The 22,727-nt window shown below is 45.5% G+C and overlaps 1 protein-coding gene across 1 annotated transcript in view; it reads left to right on the top strand.

Annotated features, from left to right (window-relative positions):
• Positions 1 to 22,727, top strand: part of LOC139669196 (contactin-6-like) — a 112,037-nt gene that overhangs the window by 13,842 nt on the left and 75,468 nt on the right. The window contains exon 5 of the mRNA XM_071549644.1: positions 16,875 to 16,970. Within this exon, the coding sequence (XP_071405745.1) occupies positions 16,875 to 16,970 (96 nt within the window). The remainder of the gene's footprint in view (positions 1 to 16,874; positions 16,971 to 22,727) is intronic.

Below are 22,727 nucleotides of genomic sequence, written 5' to 3'. Positions count from 1 at the left end.
AGCTTGCCATGGGGACATCCTCATCCAGGGATGGTCCATCCTCAGGAGGTGCCACCCACAGGGACAAGGATCCTCATCCAAGGATGGTCGATCCTCAGGAGCTGCCACCCAGAGGGACAGGGATCCTCATCCAGGGATGGTCCATCCTCAGGAGGTGCCACCCACAGGGCAGGGATCCTCATCCAGGCATGGTCCAACCTCAGGAGGTGCCACCCACAGGGAGAGGGATCCTCATCCAGGGATGGTCCATCCTCAGGAGGTGCCACCCACAGGACAAGGATCCTCATCCAGGGATGGTCCATCCTCAGGAGCTGCCATCCACAGGACAAGGATCCTCATCCAGGCATGGTCCATCCTCAGGAGGTGCCACCCACAGGGCAGGGATCCTCATCCAGGCATGGTCCAACCTCAGGAGGTGCCACCCACAGGGCAGGGATCCTCATCCAGGGATGGTCCATCCTCAGGAGCTGCCACCCACAGGGCAGGGATCCTCATGCAGGGATGGTCCAACCTCAGGAGGTGCCACCCACAGGGCAGGGATCCTCATCCAGGGATGGTCCAACCTCAGGAGGTGCCACCCACAGGGCAGGGATCCTCATCCAGGGATGGTCCATCCTCAGGAGGTGCCACCCACAGGGCAGGGATCCTCATCCAGGCGGATGGTCCATCCTCAGGAGGTGCCACCCACAGGGGGCTTGCCCTGCTCCAGGTTCAGTGTGGCATCCCAGAACAGCTCTGAAAGTCAGAGATGACCATGGGAGGGTTTGTGAACTGCTCAAGAGTGAGCTGAAGAGAGACATGAGGACAGGGAAGGTTTTCCTTTGGCTTTTGCACATCTTGGACTCACAGAATCATGAAGGTTGCAACCAGCTTTCAATCACTCCCACCATTCCCACTGAACCCTATCCCAAAAAGCCACATCTGCTCCTGCTTTTCCCACCTCCAGGGGTGGTGACTCCACCACTGCCCTGAGCAGCCTCTTCCAATACTTGTGCACTATTTCAGGGATGAAAATTTCCCAGGGCATTTTTCCTGAGGCATTTTAGGCCTCAAAGAAAAAAAAAAAGACAAACACAAAGAAAACTCCTTTGCTGCAGCTTCAACCAGAACTTTCTCCCAAGGCTCGCAGGGGATTTGGTTTAATTATTTCCTCAGTTTTAAGCAAAAATAACTGTGTGCAAACAACTGGTCTTGAGGGAAATCCCCACAAGAGCTGCAGTGAAACAGCCTGTCCAGGCCTGTTAGTTGTTCTTTTAGTTCTTATTCACATCTCTAACAGAGACATTAAGAAATATCCAGGAGAAATAAGAAGTGCAATTAAACAAACTAGAATAATAAAAAAAAACTCTCTCCCATGAAAGAAAACCTAATTCATAATTAAACAGGGCATAAACCCAGTATTAATTGAAAGCATCTTGTTCCCCACAATGCTACAGGCCAGGGAGGATTTCTCCTTGGAGTTTTTGGGCTCCAACCACATTCTCAGGATTTTCTAAGTGAGGCTTAAGGTTTTTGTTTGGTGCTTATTCTCAACAGCATCTTCCTAATCCTCACATCCTGCCTGCCCTTGGCCAGTGGTGAAGTGCTCATGGAAGTGGCATAAAATCTTCAGCCCTCAAGAGCTCTCGTGTGCTCTTTGCCATAGACAGAAGACACAGTTTTGCTGGAACAACAAATTAGAGGCAATAACTCCACCCAGACAGAGTTTTGCCATCCTGAAACACAAAATAATAGCCCATCATCAGCATTAAACCATTATAGGGGAAAATATATTCAACCCAATCAAACCCATTTAGTGTTTGCTGGCTGGTGACAGGCTGGGCAGGAGCAGAGCCCTGTCAGAGGGGCTGGCTGGGATGCTCAGCCAGCAGCAAAACCCACTTGTCATCTGATGACTTCATCGTGTTGTTTACCTTCCAGTGCACACAAATGACAGAAACACCACAAAGCAAAGCAGCAGAGCCTCCAGATGTCACAGCCCTTCTCACTGGCAGCCCACGCTTTGAAACAGCAAATGGAGAAATCAGTACACTTAGACCAGATAATCTGAATTTGCAAAGCTTGGCCTTGCATGGGTTTTAGGCTCAAAGGCAGCTCCCCTTCTGGGCTGGTTGGGTTGTGGTGCTGTGTGTGAGTCCAGAAATCCCTGTGCAACATTTGCATTGGATTCAAAGGTGTGCTGGCTGTTGGCACAACCACCCTGAGCAAAGCTCTCGGGGTCTTTGGGTTAATTTATCAGCAGGGTGAGGGTTGGCATCTGCTCAGCCTGGCAGCTGCTGTGGCAAGAGGGAGCACTGCAAGCATTTCTTTTTCCAAAGGAGGCATAAACTGCTCAGGTCAGTGTTCAGCAAACATTCAGGGATGGCCAATTAGAATCATAGAATCATAGAATGGACTGGGTTGGAAAAGACCTCCGAGATCATCAAGTCCAACCCTTGGTCCAACTCCAGTCCCTTTACCAGATCATGGCACTCAGTGCCACGGCCAATCTGCATTTAAAAACCTCCAGGGATGGGGAATCCACCCCCTCTCTGGGCAGCCCATTCCAATGCCTGAGCACTCTCTCTGCAAAGAATTTTTTTCTCATATCCAACTTAAATTTCCCCTGGCAGAGCTTGAGCCCATCGTGCCCCCTTGTCCTATTGCTGAGGCAACTGAGGAAGAGCAGGAGGAAGAGCAGGAGGAAGAGCAGGAGGAAGAGCAGGAGGAAGATCTCAGCTTGGCAGTGTCAGCAGCAGGTCCCCATCAAAGATACATCCCCCAGCTTTACACCCTTTGCTGTGTTCCCTTGTCCTCCTGAGGGGCACAGCTGGCAAAGCCTCAGACTTGTCTCTGTTCATACTGAATCACAGGATGGTTTGAGTTGAAAGGGACTTTAAAGCTCATCCAGTGCCACCCCCTGCCATGGGTAGGGACACTTCTCACTAACCCAGGTAGCTCCAGCCTGGCCTTGGATACTCCCAGGGATGGGGCAGCCACAGATTCTCTGGGCAGCATTGCCAGGGACCCACCACCCTCACAGCCATAAATTTCTTCCTAATATTGAATCTAAACCCATTCCCTGTCAGTTTGAAGCCATTTCTTCCTTGTCTTGTCACTCCAGGCCCTTGGAAATAGTCTCTGCATCTTTCTTGTAGCCCCTTCAGGCACTGGGAGGCCACAGTTAGATCACCTCAAAGCTTCTCTTCTCCAGGCTGATCAATCCCAATTCTTTCAGCCTCTATACTCTTTCTAGCATCATTCTATATCCCACACATGCTAAATAATGCACTAACCCAACCCCTCTGTTTGGAAAGGGCTGCTTATATAGAATCCCAAAGTGGTTTGGGTTGGACCTTAAAGCTCTTCTCATTTCAACCCCACTGCCAATGCAGGGACACCTCCCACTAATGCAGGGACACACCTCAGCCTGCAGGACTGGGGAGAATCAGCTCTAAAAGTCACCTTGCCAGGCTCTGCAGAGCCCTCCTGGTGATCCTGACAGCACCTCACAGTCTGCAGCTTTCCTGTGAGCAGGCGAGGAGAAGGTGCAGCCCATGGTAGGGACAGTCAGAGCAGGTGGCTCCTGGGTGGGGGATGGAAACGCCGCTGTCACCTCTCCAGGGGTCACTGAAGAGACTCACAGCTCAAAAGTGCCTTTTGGACTTCTCACCACAGGCACAGAATCCAATCTAAGGGCAGCAGCAGCAGCAGCAGCAGCAACCCCTCTCCCTGGGTGTGGGCAGGGGGAGTGTGAGGTTCTGATTAGAAGGAGTTCCAGGAACACACCAGGAATTCAGTTTGTTCCTTGGAAACAAACTCCAGCAAAAATCTGCCTGGAGCAAAATGTAAAAGAACTTCCATTTCTCAGTTCTGATTGTTATGGACACTTTGTGCCAATGCTCCTGCTCTCTCTGCAGCAGTTCCCGTGGTGGGAATCCACATCCAGGTCTTGGTTTAATGGATGGTCTCCATGGAGCAGACCCAGCAGCCTCAATCAGATTTTAGTTCTTTTCACCTTTTTCTCACAATGTTTTCCCAGAAAATTAGGAAAAACTGGGTGAGAACCAGAGATGCATTGCTGGAAGGGTCTGTACACTGCTCTGCCCACTCTGAATTCTCCTTCAAGGCTGCTTTGAACAGAACATTTGCAGCTCAATCACTGCAAGACCCAAAATGCTGCAAGACCTCACTACACTCAGCTCATCTTTCTGTACCTCTGCTGAGCTCCCTGGTATTTATTTCTGTGCAGAATTCTGTGCCCAGAGAGGCTCTCACAGACTCAAGGGAAAGCAGGATCCAATCACCAGCACTCCCTAGAGATGAAGCTGAAAGGCTGGAAGGGTTTCACCTCCTTGCTGACAGGACAAGGAAGGGTGACAATAGTTCCTATTTTAAAGCCCAGATAACACAAGAATAGGATTATGCAAATCCCCTGATATTCCTGAAGACTGAAAGAACAGCCTGGAGTCTCAAAACCAGAGGATATAGGCAAGTCTGCATAATGAGGTGGGTTTGATTTTTCCACCATTCCCTAAAGGTTGGAGTCCTGTCTGTGTTCTCAGAGCCCACCTGATGTCCATGGACACCAAATGCAGCCAGGCCTCCTGTCTGTTAGAATCACAGAATCATAGAATGGATTGGGTTGGAAAAGACCTCCAAGATCATCGAGTCCAACCCTTGGTCCAACTCCAGTCCCTTTACCAGATCATGGCACTCAGTGCCACGGCCAAGCTCAGCTGAAAAACCTCCAGGGATGGGGAATCCACCCCCTCTCTGGGCAGCCCATTCCAATCCCTGAGCACTCTCTCTGCAAAGAATTTTTTTCTGCTCTCCAACTTCAATTTCCCCTGGCAGAGCTTGAGCCCATCGTGCCCCCTTGTCCTATTGCTGAGTGCCTGGGAGAAGAGACCAACCCCCACCTGGCCAGAACTTCCCTTCAGGCAGTTCCAGACAGTGCTGAGGTCACCTCTGAGCCTCCTCTTCTCCAGGCTGAACACCCCCAGCTCCCTCAGCCTCTCCCCACAGCACTTGTGCTCCAGTCCCTTCTCCAGCCTCGTTGCTCTTCTCTGGACTCGCTCCAGCCCCTCAATGTCCTTTCTGAACTGAGGGGCCCAGAACTGAACACAACACTCAAGGTGTGGCCTCCCCAAGGCAGAGTCCAGGGGAAGGGTCACTGCCCTGGGCCTGCTGGCCACGCTAGTTTGGATCCAGGCCAGGATCCCCTTGGCCTTCTTGGCCACCTGGGCACACTGGTGGCTCCTGTTGAGCTTCCTGTCCCTCAGTCCCCCCAGGTCCCTCTGCCTGGCTGCTCTCCAGCCACTCTGTGCCCAGCCTGGAGCGCTGCAGGGGTTGGGGTGGCCAAAGGGCAGGACCTGCACTTGGCCTTGTTGAACTCCATCCCACTGGAATCAGCCCATCTCTCAAGTCTCTCCAGATCCCTCTGCAGAGCCCTCCTGCCTTCCAGCAGGTCGACACTCCCTCCCAACTTGTTAGACCTCATGGTGACAACATCCCCCATTCATTTTTTGTCCTAGCAGACCAAGCAGTATCACAAACTCCCTTTCTGACTCTCAGAGGGTTTGAACAGCTCTCTCAGGGTATTTACCCACTGTGTTCAAGGCTGGGCTGTATCAGGACACTTGGATAAAGCTGCTTTATTCCATAGGTTAGTTGCTTAAACTTATAATAAAAAGAGAAGGTTTATCTCTGGAGATAAATAATGTATCTATACATTATAGAGATGTTGCAAGGAGCATTACAGGCAGTGAACAGATAAAGCAGTAATAGGGAACATATAAGTATTTAAAGATTATTTCTGACTTCTGTATTACTTACCCTTCTGTGGTTCCTTTAAAAGTGTTTATCCTAAATCAAAGCCCTTGCAGGGTGGTTGGGAAAAGCAATATATGTGAGGGAGATATGGTGGGTCACAAAGTACCCCCATGTCCTGGAGCTGCAAGATGCTGCTTGATAAAATGTAATATTTGGGAAGGATAAAGCCAGTCTGTATGTGCAGTCTGGGTGATTTTCTTTTTTATCTGCTCCACTTTCATTGCAGACAATATGACAGAGATGCCAAGAAATTATAGAGGGAAATATCCACGATGTTCATGTGAACTTCTTCACAAAAAAAGTTGTGGTGGAGGTTTACAAGGGAGAAAAAAATATTTTATTATTTGGAATAAATGACCGGCCATTTTAACATAAAATTAATGATGTTAATTGATTAATTATGTTTGCAGTGAAGGGTGATCTTGTGTTAAAGTTCTAAAGTACAAGATAAACTTCTACATCATTCACTTGGGGAAATTGTGAAACTCCCCCTGGAAGGGTTTCTTTGAGGGCTTTGCAGCTGGAATGATGGAGATAAAGGTGGCTGGAGGTAACACAGGGTGGATCTGCAAGAAGGAATTCTGTGCTGGGTTAAGGCTTTCAGTGAGCTGGGCAGTAGTTTGGGAAGGGGAGGAATATGCACAAATACAACCAAAACCAGATGCAGAGCAGCTCCTCACAGTTTGGATCCTGTGCTCTGTGTCTTGGTGCATGAACAAAACTCAAGCCAGCTAAGGTGGGGTTTTGGTAGTTGAGAGCCCTCCCTGCCTTGGCAATTTTTATGGTATGTATTGCTGATTATTATTTTGTTGTTACAAGAGTTATAAAAAGAATTAGTAGCCTGAAGTGAGCCTGTGGCCACCAGAACCCTGAACATGGGGGCCAGAGGCTCTTCCTGCAGGACCAGGGTACATCCTCACTGCCAACCACAAGGTCAAGGTGCAGGGGAGGGAAAGATCCATGAACCGTCTCCATGTACCCCAAAAATCCAGGTGGGAGCAGAAAAAACATAAAGGAAAGAAGGTTTTGGATAGGAGGAATTAACATTCCAGTTGCCATTTGACCCAGGAGTCTCTCCTGTGTGAGTCAGTGAGGTTGGTGGAGTCCTGGCAGGGATAAATGTGGCCCTGGAGGTTCAGCCCAGGCAGAGAAATCTGCTTTTAAGAGCTCTCCAATCTGGAGCAAACTCCTGCAGACAGAGAAGGGACGCTGGTGGTGACAGGTGACAAATGAACTGTGCTGTGACAAGTGAGAAACTTGTCCAGGAATATGAAATATTAAAAATGTGGTCCTTCCTTGCCCCTCCCCTGGAGAGGAGCAGCTCCTCAGATGTGCCTCTGGCCTGCAGATGGGCTTGGGAGCACCAGCCCCAGGGCTGCAGCAACACTTGCTGCTCACTGCAAGTCCTGGGTTCAGTTCACAGCAGAACTTTAATATTTTATGCTGCTAACTCTATAAAAGAGGGGGGAAAATATAACAAAAAGGAGATGTGGGCCAGCTCTTCAAAGCAGAGGTTTCTATGCTCTGAGTTTCTCAGGGCATGAACAAGGATCAAGGTTGTTTTTCCCCCCCCCTGCTTCACCCTCCCTGTTTAATTTAATTGTGACCTTCCATTTTTTTCCTCTAGAGAAGCCTGATATTACTTTGTAAAGGGCATTTCTGCTCTTTAATTGAAAAAGACAATCAGGCTGTGGTGGAAATGATTGTTCCCCCACCTTGAAAATGAGTGCCTGGATTGGCTCTTCGTATCATTTGGGGTCAGTTGAAGAGCCAGAGCCCTTATGCATCTTAATGTGGAAATTACAGGTCCTCTCCCAAGCCCCAAAGCACTTTCACTAAATAAAGAAGCACTGATGAAGGCCCTTGGGTGGTTACACAGCTTTGGAGGAGGACAAGACCCACCATTGGGCTTTTCCCTCTGGGTTTGGAAAGCTGCTCCATCAGGATAAGAAGATCAAGGCTTGGGGGGACAGGGCAGGTTTCTCCTTTAACCAGGGTGGGATGCAGTGTGGTCACCTAAGGTGGAAAATCCCACCAAAAAGGGGAATTACAGTCAATTTGTAACCTGTCCTGGGGAAAGGAGACCCTCAGGCACTGCCTGAGCTTCAAATGTCACAGAGCTGAGATGGGGCTCAGAGAGGGGCAGGAGAAGGAGAGCTCAGCAGATGTGGAGCAGAAAGGGCAAGTGTTTCAACCTGAGGAAATGGGCAAGGCTAAGCAGCTTTCAGACACCTTAATTAGAGATAACACCGCTCTTAATCCGGGAATTGAACTCATAGAAAATCAATTAGAACATTTAAAAAATTGAGATTAGATGCTAACAGGAAAAGATTAAGGTATTGACAGGATGATACAGACAAAGGAACTGTCAGAGGGTTTGTTGGACGAGTTTGGAAAGCTGGAAAGGAGAGTTTACTTTCCAGTGAAAGTTGTAGGAGATGAGATTAGCCATTCCTTTGGGAGATATCTGGGGAAAGAAGGACATTTATTTCCTTAACACAACCTGCAGTGGGTTGGTACAAGTCTCCTCCAAAGCAATTTAGTACAACAATATTGAGGAGAGGGAAGGGACAGGCTTTGATGCTCAGGAGGTTTCCTGGGATGGTCTGAACAGGCAGAGTCTGTACCTAAAATGGCTTTAGCCCCAACATTTTTGGGGCTTCCTGTATATGAAAGAAGAAAAAAAAACCAACCCAAAATCTGAAAGAAAGGACCCTCCGGAATTTGAGATCATTTAAAAGATCCAATAAGTTTAGTTTTTTTCCATTTGTTTTTTTCTCCCTTTGTAAAGAGCTCTTCCCACTGGTGCCTTCCCATTCATTGCACATTTCAGCAGCAAGTAATTACAGCTCTAATATTTGGGATTATGTAATGACAAAACATTTATGAGGGGGAAAAAAATCAAAAGTTCGAGAAAGCATGAAATTGCATTAATTCAGATGAACTGGTGTAATTATGCAAGGTGATAAATTGGAGTTGCTTTAATTGTCTGTAACAATTTCATATATTAAAACGTCCAAATTTCCTTTTTTTTTTGCTCTTCAGTAGTACAGAGCTGTCCTGTGTTCCTTCTGAGCATGGACTGGTTTGGAACTGCCACTGAGCAAGCTCAGGAATTTCAAACACAGGATTGGCAGTTTTATACTAAAAAAATCTTAAAAAGGAAACCCAGATGTTTGGATGATAGTGGTGGTGAAATTAGAATAAATATATTGAATTAATAAATAAATATTAATAAATAATAAATTAATAAATAAATATTAATGGTACAGTCAACAATTGGATGGGGCTTGGAGCAACCTGGTCCAGTGGGAGGTGTCCCTGTCCATGGCAGGGGGTTGGAACTGGTCCTTTCCAACCCAAACCATTCCACCTTTCTATTATCATCACTATTATTATCAGCTTTAAAACACTAAGGAAAAAATACTGCATGGCCAACCCTATTAATTAGCCTGTTAATTAACACAACTACTGTAGCAGGAACTATTTCTGGACATCAATTCCAGTTTGGTTCTACCTTCAGAGATCATCATTTGAGGTGAATACCTGCCCCAGCCTCATGGCTGGGCTGCTCCCACTGTGCCCAGTGAAGCCACGCTGGTGGTCACCCTCATCCCAACCCCCTGTTCTCCTCTGCTTCTGGTTTTACTCTAGTTCAATATCTACCTGGAAGCCCTGCAGGTCATACCTTTTGCTGCCATAAACCATCACATTTCCAGGCTGGATGAGTTTGGAGCAACCTGGTCCAGTGGGAGGTGTCCCTGTCCATGGCAGGGGGTTGAACAAGATGATCTTTAAGGTTCCTTCCAAACCATGCTGTGATTCCATGATCACATCCTTCACCCCACTGGGGTACAAGTGGATTACACAATCCAAAAAAACCTCTGGCCCATCCACTCCTTCTCCCCATTCCCCTCTTCTTTCCTGGGGAAGAGCTGAAAGTTCTCCCAGTCCCACCAGAGGCAGCCCTGCCCTTCCCTGAGTCCCTTCCCACCAAATGCCACGTGGATGGGTGTTCTGAGCTCTGCCAGAGTTCCCCTCCTTGCCCCACACAGCCGAGTCCACACATTCCCACTTTTCCCTGGGAAGATTCCAGTTCAGTCCACACATTCCCACTTTTCTCTGGGAAGATTCCAGTTCTGTCCACACATTCCCACTTTTCCCTGGGAAGACTCTTGTGCATCTAAGCATTGAGCTCAGCCTGACCTCATTAACACACCCAAGTTATTAATTGTGCCTCTGCCAACACCACAGATCTGGAGGAAAGCAAAAAAAAAGTTGTTTTCTTTTTTTTTTCTTTTTTTTTCTTTTTTTTTGGTTAAAACCTGGTTGTAATAATGCCAAGGTCATGGGTTCAATCCCTGATGTGGGTCATTGACTTAAGAGTTGGACTCGATGATCCTTGTGGGTCCCTTCCAACTCAGAATCATAGAATGGATTGGGTTGGAAAAGACCTCAGAGATCATCAAGTCCAACCCTTGGTCCAACTCCAGTCCCTTTACCAGATCATGGCACTCAGTGCCACGGCCAAGCTCAGTTGAAAAACCTCCAGGGATGGGGAATCCACCCCCTCTCTGGGCAGCCCATTCCAATGCCTGAGCACTCTCTCTGTGAAGAATTTTTTTCTGCTCTCCAACTTCAATTTCCCCTGGCAGAGCTTGAGCCCATCGTGCCCCCTTGTCCTATTGCTGAGTGCCTGGGAGAAGAGACCAACCCCCACCTGGCCAGAACTTCCCTTCAGGCAGTTCCAGACAGTGCTGAGGTCACCTCTGAGCCTCCTCTTCTCCAGGCTGAACACCCCCAGCTCCCTCAGCCTCTCCCCACAGCACTTGTGCTCCAGTCCCTTCTCCAGCCTCGTTGCTCTTCTCAGTTGGATTGGAAGAGACCTCTGAGATCATCAAGTCCAACCCTTGATTCAACCCCACTGTGATCACAGAGTGCCCTGGGCTGGTGATCACAGTGAGGTTGGATCAAGACATGGTGGATTCTCTGTCCCTGGAGGTGTTTAAGAGGACACTCAGAGCCACATCCAGTCCCTTCTCCAGCCTCGTTGCTCTTCTCTGGCCCCGCTCCAGCCCCTCAATGTCCTTTCTGAACTGAGGGGCCCAGAACTGAACACAACACTCAAGGTGTGGCCTCCCCAAGGCAGAGTCCAGGGGAAGGGTCACTGCCCTGGGCCTGCTGGCCACGCTAGTTTGGATCCAGGCCAGGATCCCCTTGGCCTTCCTGGCCCCCTGGGCACACTGTGATTACATATCTATAGTCTGTGATTACATATCAAAACTCAGAGCAATGGAGTGTGAGGGAACTCGTTGTTCTCCAAGTAAGAGAAAGGCAGACAAAGAAGGGAAAGAATGATGTAGGAACGAGGTGATAATTTATTTCTAGATCTCTGCAGAAACACTGAAGTTGGCGAATACACCATCTGTGAAAGAGGCAGCCTCTTCCTAAGTGCATATTAGCAACCTAAAGGTGTGCCAGACACCTGATCTCAGAGATCTGCCTTGACTCTCCCCTTGACAAGCAACATTCTGCTTTATTAGATTATGTCATGTCACGTTAGGAAGCTGCGTTAGGGAACAGGAGAGCAGTGGTTGCCTTCTGGGGGTGGAAATGCCCACCCAGGGCAAGGAGAAGGGGGTTTGAAAACAGCCAGAGTTTGGGAATAACAAGAGAAAAATGGAATATCTACATTTGGATTCATCCTCAGGTCATTTTTTAATGTGTATTTTACACCTTTTGGCTTGCAATTAATCATTGAAAGTGCACACAGCCCATAAAATCTTTGAGAAATCTTTGGAGTAGAGAGAAACATCATTTCTCATGGTCCAACTCTTCCCTCTCCTTAACAAAGGGGGGGATTTTATAACTCATTATTGAACCCACCTGAATGAGGTGTCATAATAATCCATGGGAGGTGCTGCCTGCCTGGAGAAATGGCCCAATAAACACACTGACTCCACTAATGCTTTATTTTTACTTTAGTTTGCTTTTCTTTGCTCTTCTGGTGTGTTTTTTGGGTTTTTTTTGGTTCATTTAATTCTGCAATGATTCTTTATTACAGAGATAGACACTGAATAAATTCACTTTGTACAATTATCTATCAAAATAGGCTTCATATAGAAAAAAAAAAAGATAATTTCTGCTTAGACCTGTGAAATTCTGGGGGGGGTGGGTGAAAGTTTGTAAAAGATGCACTGTGATGAAAACCTCAGAGTCAAGCCCTGCAATGGCCTGTCTGGAGAAAATGTCTGTCCCCAGAGGTCTTCAAAAGTGGGTTCAATAAGGACATTGCACAGTTGTACCTGCCATGGGTGAGATGAGCAGATAAAATGATGATTTATGTGCCCCCAGAGCTCCTTTCTCACACCTGGGATTCACCAGGAAGCACTGAGGGAGGAAAATCCTCTCTGCAGCACTGGAACATCCCAGTTGGTTTGTAGAACCAAACTACACACCTGCTGTGGGAGAGCTCAAACTCCTGCTCAGAGATTTTGCTACTCAAGGTTGAGAAGTAGAGATTAAAAAAACAAAACCAGCTTCTTCCCTGCATGGCTTTAAACTGAAAAAGATTGGGATTGGTTTAGATGATATTAGGGAGAAATCCTTCCCTGTGAGGGTGGGCAGGTCTTAGCACAGGTGCCCAGAGAAGCTGTGGCTGCCCCATCCCTGGAAGTGCCCAAGGCCAGGTTGGACAGGACTTGGAGCAACCTGGGCTGGTGGGAGGTGTCCCTGCCCATGGCAGGAGTGGGATGGGATGGGATGGGATGGGATGGGATGGGATGGGATGGGATGGGATGGGATGGGATGGGATGGGATGGGATGGGCTTGGCTTTAAGGTCCTTCCAAGTCAAACCATTCCATGATTCTGTGATTTAACCCCATCCCTGGAAGTGTCCCAGGCCAGGTTGGACAGGACTTGGAGCAACCTGGGCTGGTGGGAGGTGTCCCTGCCCATGGCAGGGGTGGGATGGGATGGGATGGGATGGGATGGGATGGGATGGGATGGGATGGGATGGGATGGGATGGGATAGGATGGGCTTTAAGGTCCTTCCAAGCCAAACCATTCCATGATTCTGTGATTTAACCCCATCCCTTGGAGAGTCCCAGGCCAGGTTGGACAGGGCTTGGAGCACCCTGGGCTGATGGGAGGTGTCCCTGCCCATGACAGGCATGGGATGGGATGGGATGGGATAGGATGGGCTTTAAGGTCCTTCCAAGCCAAACCATTCCATGATTCTGTGATTTAACCCCATCCCTGGGAGTGTCCAAGGCCAGGTTGGACAGGGTTTGGAGCACCCTGAGCTGATGGGAGGTGTCCCTGCCCATGACAGGGGTGGGATGGGATGGGATGGGATGGGATGGGATGGGATGGGATGGGCTTTAAGGTCCTTCCAAGCCAAACCATTCCATGATTCTCTGATTTAACCCCATCCCTTGGAGAGTCCCAGGCCAGGTTGGACAGGGCTTGGAGCACCCTGAGCTGGTGGGAGGTGTCCCTGCCCATGGGAGGGGTGGCACTGGGTGAGCTTTAAGGTCCCTTCCAACCCAAATCATTCCATGATTCTCTGATTTGACCAAAAGTTGTCCTGCTACCTACAAACCAGTGGATCCTCTAAGAGATCTCCTGCTTTCATTATTCCAGTCAGGGCCCCTTGTCACGGTTTTAATGGAGAAACACAGAGAGGTGACACCATCCAAAATGAGAGTCAAAATGAGACCATGACATATTGTGTCATTAAGCTAAAAATTGCTACCAGCAACTCATTACTTTCCCAAATCTCCTCCAATTTCAGAATCAAATATTACACAGTTAATTCTCATTGTCATGAAAACCTTTTCCTGCTGCTTCATTGCACCTTTTTTCTGTCCCTCCCTTCTTTCTTGGGTGTCTCATAAATGAAATTTTGTTCTCAGCAAAATAATAGTCCTGATTTTCCATAGGGAAAACTATTGGAAAGCCCTGGTTGGGCTGCACAAATTCTCTGTACTATCCAAGAGTTGTTGCTTTTTTTTTTTTTAATTCCATTTTTAAGTAGAAATCAGGTTGTGTTGTATTAACAGCTGAAGGAAAGTGATAGGAAAGGGAGATGTGACCAACTCTGTCAGTGTCTGAATCCTAAAAAAACTGAATTTTTTGCACCTATCCAATGAATTTTTATTTAATATAAAAAATAGGAGAATTTGAGGGTCTTTCCCCCTATCTCCCAGATCCCAAAACCTCAGACCAACCATCCCAAGCAAATCCTCATCTAAAATCTTGGCAGTTCTCCCACAGACCAATATTTTGTTCTGGCCTTTTCCTTCCCAGAAAACATTTAACCCCCAGGGAAGGAAAGAAAAGGAGAGTAAATATTATCAGAATGAATTTTCAAAACAGATAAAAAAAATCCACACATTCAGAGACTGGAATAAGAGGTACTTTCTAATTCTGAAACCAAACTCTAATTAACCATATCACAGTTTGCTCTTTCAATTACTATTACAGGATGGAATAAACCAAATCAATGATTTCACAGAATCATAGAATAGATTGGGTTGGAAAAGACCTCCAAGGTCTTCGAGTCCAACCCTTGGTCCAACTCCAGTCCCTTTACCAGATCATGGCACTCAGTGCCACGGCCAAGCTCAGGTTAAAAACCTCCAGGGATGGTGAATCCACCCCCTCTCTGGGCAGCCCATTCCAATCCCTGAGCACTCTCTCTGCAAAGAATTTCTTTCTGCTCTCCAACTTCAATTTCCCCTGGCAGAGCTTGAGCCCATCGTGCCCCCTTGTCCCATTGCTGAGTGCCTGGGAGAAGAGACCAACCCCCACCTGGCCACAACTTCCCTTCAGGGAGTTCCAGACAGTGCTGAGGTCACCTCTGAGCCTCCTCTTCTCCAGGCTAAACACCCCCAGCTCCCTCAGCCTCTCCCCACAGCACTTGTGCTCCAGTCCCTTCTCCAGCCTCGTTGCTCTTCTCTGGCCCCGCTCCAGCCCCTCAATGTCCTTTCTGAACTGAGGGGCCCAGAACTGAACACAACACTCAAGGTGTGGCCTCCCCAAGGCAGAGTCCAGGGGAAGGGTCACTGCCCTGGGCCTGCTGGCCACGCTAGTTTGGATCCAGGCCAGGATCCCCTTGGCCTTCTTGGCCACCTGGGCACACTGGTGGCTCCTGTTGAGCTTCCTGTCCCTCAGTCCCCCCAGGTCCCTCTGCCTGGCTGCTCTCCAGCCACTCTGTGCCCAGCCTGGAGCGCTGCAGGGGTTGGGGTGGCCAAAGGGCAGGACCTGCACTTGGCCTTGTTGAACTCCATCCCATTGGAATCAGCCCATCTCTCCAGTCTCTCCAGATCCCTCTGCAGAGCCCTCCTGCCTTCCAGCAGGTCGACACTCCCTCCCAGCTTGGTGTCATCAGCAAATTTGCTGCTGATGGACTCAATCCCCTCATCTAAATCATCACTAAAGATGTTAAACAGGACTGGACCCAACACAGACCCCTGGGGACACCACTGGTGACCGGCCACCAGCTGGATGCAGCTCCATTCACCGTTTTTTTTTCTTTTTTTTCAGTCTGTCTTGTCTTTTTTCCCCTCCTTTGACTACCCAGAGTGCCAGGCAGAGAATGATCCAGCAGGCAATTAAAAGAACATCAGAGTTTCCAGCCCTTTCCCCATATATTGACAGGAACCATTTATTGTGGCTATGACAGCACAAGGAGGGGCTTCAGCTGCTTAATTCAATTCAGTCCCCTCTGAGGAGCCAAAGTCTTCATAGGAGACCAATATCCAGGAGATGAAGAGGAGAAAAAGGAAAAAAATTAACTTTGTAAAGTTCAGCTAAGGGGGAGCAAATTGATATATTGACATAAAGAGCTGAGGCTGTACAGGTTGTAATCGTTATTGCTGTGACCAAGGAGAGCTGTTTCTCTGCACTGAACTCGAGATCAGGGTGTTGTTCAGCTGATGAAAAATGGCACAATTGGTTGAAACAAGGATCTGCAGCAAGGTAAATAAAATGAGCTTAGGGCAGGCAGTTTAGGCCACTGTGGGAGACAGAGATTTAAGAGGAAGCTGATATTTATCCTATTAAAGCATATTCTGAATGTGTTTCAAGCAATCATTTCCCCAAAGGGCTCTGACAAAAAAGGGAAGGCTTCCCATGAGGAGGAGAACTGGATCCAAAAGGAAATTATCTTTGTTTTTAAAGTGTCAGGTTTTGTGATGGAGTCAGTTAAAGGGAGTCAGGCCAATAATTCCCCAACATTTCAGTGAAATGTGAGAAAGAAGAGACTGAATATCATGTTAAAACAGAGACATAATAGCCATAAAAAATCACCTCTGGGAGATGGACACGTTTGTAGAGTTTCCTCTTCCTCCCCTTTAAAGCCAGTGCTGTATTTGAAGTCAATTTAAACCCATCCAGGTGCTGCAGCCAGTTTAGGACAGAACAGGCTCATTAAGAAGACAACATATTTTATCATGCCTTAAACATCCACTCTGTGGGAGTCCTGAGGATGTTTAATTATCACCTGTATAGAGAGAAGAACACACCTGCTTTTTATTCTATAGGAAACACCACAAAATGCTTTTTTTCTTTTCTTTTTTTTTTTCATTTTTTTTTTCAGCTCTTGCAGATTAAGAGTCTTATAAAATTCAAAAAAAATAGTTGATAAAAGTAATGGAATTATGCTCTGGTTTGGCAAAGAGAAAATATAAATACAGACCCCTGGGGGTTAGAGGAGAACTGCTTTATGAAGAAGTGTCTTAGGAATACCAGAGGACTGGATAGTGGTTGCACTGGATGATCTTGGAGGTCTTTTCCAACCTTAACAATTCCATGATAAGTGGTTGGATGAGCTGTTTTTCTATATGATATTTCAATTCACAGAGTGCTATTCCATTGTGCCATTGAATATGTGAATCTGGTACTTTCTGGGCTAGATTGGGATGCAATCAGAATAAATCTCATGGATAATAACCAGGCCTTGTTTTCTCCCTCTCTCTCGAGATCTGGAAAACTTTGAAACAGGAATAAATCTCATGGATAATAACCAGGCCTTGTTTTCTCCCTCTCTCTCGAGATCTGGAAAGCTTTGAAAGCAGAAGCAGAAGCCCCGTGTCAGTGAGGGAAGGCCAAGGAGTTGTCCTGCTCTGTGGGCCTCCCCCACACCATGGAGGTAAGATGGGTAACTGCATCATGTGAGCACCAGCTGCTGTCCCTCAGGAGGAGCAGCCCAGGCAGTTCCCTGGAATGTCCTTGTGCATGAACTCTCTGGGTTTGCCACAAATTTGGATTTCATTGCTTTAAGAGACTCTTTATAAGGTGTCCTTTTTATTATTCTGTGACTGGGACGTGTCATTGTTCTTTGGGTGTGACATGGCAAAGGAAGCATGAAGGTCTGAAAGACCATCTGGTGCCACATCTCAGCTCCTTCACTGATGTGGAATGGCAGGAGAGAAGCCCTCAGCAATTCCTTCTGCATCAAACCCCCTCTCACCTTTCAGTGCTTGCTCTAAATTGAATCCTGCATTATGCACATTAGATTTGTCATGAAGGTTTGTCTCCTGCTCTTGAATCAATTGGAGTACTAATTAACAGGAAGCTCAACAGGAGCCAACAGTGTGCCCAGGTGGCCAAGAAGGCCAAGGGGATCCTGGCCTGGATCCAAACTAGCGTGGCCAGCAGGCCCAGGGCAGTGACCCTTCCCCTGGACTCTGCCTTGGGGAGGCCACACCTTGAGTGTTGTGTTCAGTTCTGGGCCCCTCAGTTCAGGAAAGAGATTGAGGTGCTGGAGCGGGGCCAGAGAAGAGCAACGAGGCTGGAGAAGGGACTGGATGTGGCTCTGAGTGTCCTCTTAAACAACTCCAGGGACAGAGAATCCACCATGTCTTGATCCAACCTCACTGTGATCACCAGCCCTGGGCACTGCGTGCCCTGGGCTGGTGATCACAGTGGTGTTGAATCAAGGGTTGGACTTGATGATCTCAGAGGTCTCTTCCAATCCAACTGAGAAGAGCAACGAGGCTGGAGAAGGGACTGGAGCACAAGTGCTGTGGGGAGAGGCTGAGGGAGCTGGGGGTGTTCAGCCTGGAGAAGAGGAGGCTCAGAGGTGACCTCAGCACTGTCTGGAACTGCCTGAAGGGAAGTTCTGGCCAGGTGGGGGTTGGTCTCTTCTCCCAGGCACTCAGCAATAGGACAAGGGGGCACGATGGGCTCAAGCTCTGCCAGGGGAAATTGAAGTTGGAGAGCAGAAAAAAATTCTTTGCAGAGAGAGTGCTCAGGGATTGGAATGGGCTGCCCAGAGAGGGGGTGGATTCCCCATCCCTGGAGGTTTTTCAGCTGAGCTTGGCCGTGGCACTGAGTGCCATGATCTGGTAAATGGACTGGAGTTGGACCAAGGGTTGGACTCGATGATCTTGGAAGTCTTTTCCAACCCAATCCATTCTATGATTCTATGAATCCCTGATTTTCTCCTTCCTGATAATCACAGAAAGCTTCAGGTGGGAAGGGGCTTCTGGGGAGTTGAAGTGCCTGATTAAAGGAGGGCTGATTAGATGAGGGTTCCTGATCTTTCTCAGTGTTTCACATAGAGAATGAAAAGGAGTTTTCTGAAGGATTTCTTTGGGGGTGCCTTGATCTGTCACCATTTCCTGCTGCTGCTTCCTCACCAAAAGGCTTTGGAGCTCCCCCTTTCTGGGTGAGGCCAAGTCCAGGGGACACACAGGGAGCCAGGGATGCACTGAGCGTGATATTCCAGAGTTTTCCTCCCAGACAACCCAAACTGGGATGGAAGTTTCCTCTTCTCCCTTTTTCTATCTCCAGTGCCACCTCCAACATCAGCATTTGCAGAGCAGCACAAAGGCTTGGACAGGTCTGTAAACTCCTGATGGGCTTTTTCTTAACCTTTTATGCACCTGCAGAAGGGAGAAGCCCCTGAGTGATCTTTTGAAACTTAATTTTCCCCTTCTGACATTGACTTCCACCAGTTTTGAGCCACATCCATTCACAAGCCTCCTTATGGGGTGTTAAACCCAGAACAAAACTGGTTTGAATCTTTGGAAGTCTGGAGTAAGAACTGAGTTTTCTAATCTTGATTTCTGGAGTAAGAACTGAGTTTTCTGCTTCAAATCTCGAAGTCTGGAGTAAGAACTGAGTTTTCTAATCTTGAAGTCTGGAGTAAGAACTGAGTTTTCTGCTTCTAATCTTGATTTCTGGAGTAAAAACTGAGTTTTCTGCTTCAAATCTTGAACTCTGGAGTAAGAACTGAGTTTTCTGTTTCAAATCTTGATGTCTGGAGTAAGAACTGAGTTTTCTAATCTTGAAGTCTGGAGTAAGAACTGAGTTTTCTGCTTCAAATCTCGAAGTCTGGAGTAAGAACTGAGTTTTCTGTTTCAAATCTTGAAGTCTGGAGTAAGAACTGAGTTTTCTAATCTTGATTTCTGGAGTAAGAACTGAGTTTTCTGTTTCAAATCTTGAAGTCTGGAGTAAGAACTGAGTTTTCTAATCTTGATTTCTGGAGTAAGAACTGAGTTTTCTAATCTTGATTTCTGGAGTAAGAACTGAGTTTTCTGCTTCAAATCTCGAAGTCTGGAGTAAGAACTGAGTTTTCTAATCTTGATTTCTGGAGTAAGAACTGAGTTTTCTAATCTTGAAGTCTGGAGTAAGAACTGAGTTTTCTGCTTCTAATCTTGATTTCTGGAGTAAGAACTGAGTTTTCTGCTTCAAATCTTGAACTCTGGAGTAAGAACTGAGTTTTCTGTTTCAAATCTTGATGTCTGGAGTAAGAACTGAGTTTTCTGCTTCAAATCTCGAAGTCTGGAGTAAGAACTGAGTTTTCTAGTCTTGATTTCTGGAGTAAGAACTGAGTTTTCTGCTTCAAATCTTGAACTCTGGAGTAAGAACTGAGTTTTCTGTTTCAAATCTTGATTTCTGGAGTAAGAACTGAGTTTTCTGTTTCCAGTCTTGAGGTCTGGACTAAGAACTGTGTCTTCTCTTTCAAATCTTGAAGTCTGGAGTAAGAACTGTATTTTCTGTTTCCAATCTTGAAGTCTGGAGTAAGAACTATATTTTCCTCACAGAGGATTGAAAACCTGGAATAACAAATGTATATTAATCAAGGGGAAATATCAATAATAGAGTTATCAAATTGTCTTGTCCTGGACTTAAAAAATCACCAGTTTTTTGATGACTTATATCCTGCTTTGGGCACTGACCAAACCCCCCCAAGGAGCTGCACTTTTCCATCTGCCAAAATCCTGCTCTGAGCAATCCTCAATTCTTCTTAAAGAAACAGTTCTAAGAGAAATTCCCAGGAGAAGGTAAATGGTGATCTATGAAGAGGATGCAGCACATCAGAGAGGGAGAGAAGCCCATCAATCAATTTAAAGCCCTCAAGTCCTGCAGGGAGAGGAACTGCCACTTCCCTGGGTGTTTATAGCCAGATGAAAGGAGAATATAATCAAGGAGATGAAGTGAAACCTGGTCCTTAAGGGCAGAAAAAAGCTTGAGAGAGTTTCTGAAATGTCTCAGTGGGACAGACAGAAAGACAACCCATCCATCCTTGAGGCAGTGAACTCAATGTTTGCCTTCTGCCGTGGGGTAAAATTATGATTTGACAAATAGAGGAAGGAGTAGAACAAATAAGGAGTTAACAGGTGAGTTCCCCCCTGATTCATTGAGCTGCCAAGGTGCTGTGCAGGAGCAGAGCCTGGAGCACAGAGGGCCTTCAGCTGGGGGTGGGAGCTGCTGACCAAGAGCCCTGGAAAAAAAGGGGATTATCTGAAATAACAACTCAGCAGAGAACACAACCCGAGCTCCTTTGTCATCCCCAAACTCCGTGTTTGGGATCTAAAATGATACAGCAAGAGGAGCAAGTCCGTGGTGTAACCTCTGCTGAGTCTCAGGAAGATGTTTTTTATTGGAAAGGATTTTATATTTAAATTTTTTTTAATAATTGAACCCCTTTGTCTCTGACTCCCAAGAGGTGGAGGAGAAAGGATCGCTGGCTGTGCTTCCAGGGCAGGAATTCCATGTCAAGGAATGTGGAAGAGAAGCCACAGCAGCAGGGAAAGAGTTGCCTTCATAATGGAATGACTGGGAGGAAGACAGAAAACCTCTGAAGAGCAGTTGATATTAATATATTTATTTTGTAATAAGATACAGTGAGTAAAAAACCCTGAAAAAATCTGTACCTGCTTCCTCTGGCTTTAGAAGAGACAGAAAAAAAACAAAACCAAAAACAAGACACTGAGCTGTTTAAGTACTGCCCAGGATCCAAAATATTTCAAATATTTCAAGGTTGTGTGTAATTAAACTCAGCTTTCCAATGTGGGTGACAAGGAAAATGTGCTGCTTGGGTTTGGTTTCTTATCATTGAGAAGTTATTTTTGATTCTAGGAGAGAAAGGAGTTATTGCAGTTAAAGAGGGAATAAAGGGTGTATTAGTCAGCTAGAAAATAAAGTTTAAAAGGGAAAAGGTAAATAAGGGGAAAAAGATAAAAATAGGGAAAAAAAAGAAAAAAGATGAGACAAGAAAAAAGAGAAAACAAGAAAAAAGAGAAAACAAGGAAAAAGAGAAAACAAGAAAAGAGAGAAAAGAAGAAATAAAAGAGAAAAGAAGAAATAAAAGAGAAAACAAGAAAAAGGAGATGAAACAATAAAAAATAAAAAAACAGAACAAGGGGAAAAAGACAAAAAAAAGAATAAAGGGAGAAAACAAGAAAAAAAGAGAAAACAGGAAAAAAGACAAAACAAGAAAAAAGAGAAAACAAGAAAATAAGAGAAAAGGAGAAATAAAAAAACAAGAAATAAAAGAGAAAACAAGAAAAAAAAAGACAAAACAAGAAAAAGGAGATGAAACAAGAAAAAAAAGAAAAAAGACAGAACAAGGGAAAAAAGACCAAAAAAAAGAAAAAGGGGAGAAAACAAGAAAAAAGAGAAAACAAGAAAAAAGAGAAAACAAGAAAAAAGAGAAAACAAAAAAAAAGAGAAAAGGAGAAATAAAAGAGAAAACAAGAAATAAAAGAGAAAACAAGAAAAAAAGACAAAACAAGAAAAAGGAAATGAAACAAGAAAAAAAAGAAAAAAGACAGAACAAGGGAAAAAGACAAAAAAAAAGAAAAAAGAGAAAACAAGAAATAAAAGAGAAAACAAGAAATAAAAAACAAGAAAAAAAAGACAAAACAAGAAAAAAAGACAAAACAAGAAAAAAAAGACAAAACAAGAAAAAGGAGATGAAACAAGAAAAAATAAAAAAAGACAGAACAAGGGAAAAAAGACAAAAAAAAAGAATAAAGGGAGAAAACAAGGAAAAAAGAGAAAACAAGAAAAAAGAGAAAACAAGAAAAAAGAGAAAACAAGAAAATAAGAGAAAAGGAGAAATAAAAGAGAAAACAAGAAAAAGGAGATGAAACAAGAAAAAAAAGAAAAAAGACAGAACAAGGGAAAAAAGAAAAAAAAAAGAATAAAGGGAGAAAACAAGAAAAAAGAGAAAACAAGAAAATAAGAGAAAACAAGAAAAACAAGAAAACAAGAAAAAAGAGAAAAGGAGAAATAAAAGAGAAAACAAGAAATAAAAGAGAAAACAAGAAAAAAAAGACAAAACAAGAAAAAGGAGATGAAACAAGAAAAAAAAGAAAAAAGGCAGAACAAGGGAAAAAAGACTAAAAAAAAGAAAAAAGAAAAAACAAAAAAAAAGAGAAAACAAGAAAAAAGACAAAACAAGAAAAAAGAGAAAAGGAAAAAAGAGAAAAGAAGAAATAAAAGAGAAAAGGAGAAATAAAAGAGAAAACAAGAAAAAAAGACAAAACAAGAAAAAAAAGACAAAACAAGAAAAAGGAGATGAAACAAGAAAAAATAAAAAAGACAGAACAAGGGAAAAAAGACAAAAAAAAGAATAAAGGGAGAAAACAAGGAAAAAAGAGAAAACAAGGAA

This window comes from Pithys albifrons, chromosome 3 (assembly GCF_047495875.1).
Source record: "Pithys albifrons albifrons isolate INPA30051 chromosome 3, PitAlb_v1, whole genome shotgun sequence".
NCBI classification, from domain to species: Eukaryota; Metazoa; Chordata; class Aves; order Passeriformes; family Thamnophilidae; genus Pithys; species Pithys albifrons.
The sequence above is the reverse complement of the archived record's forward strand: the minus strand, read 5'-3'. Positions and strand labels throughout refer to the sequence as shown.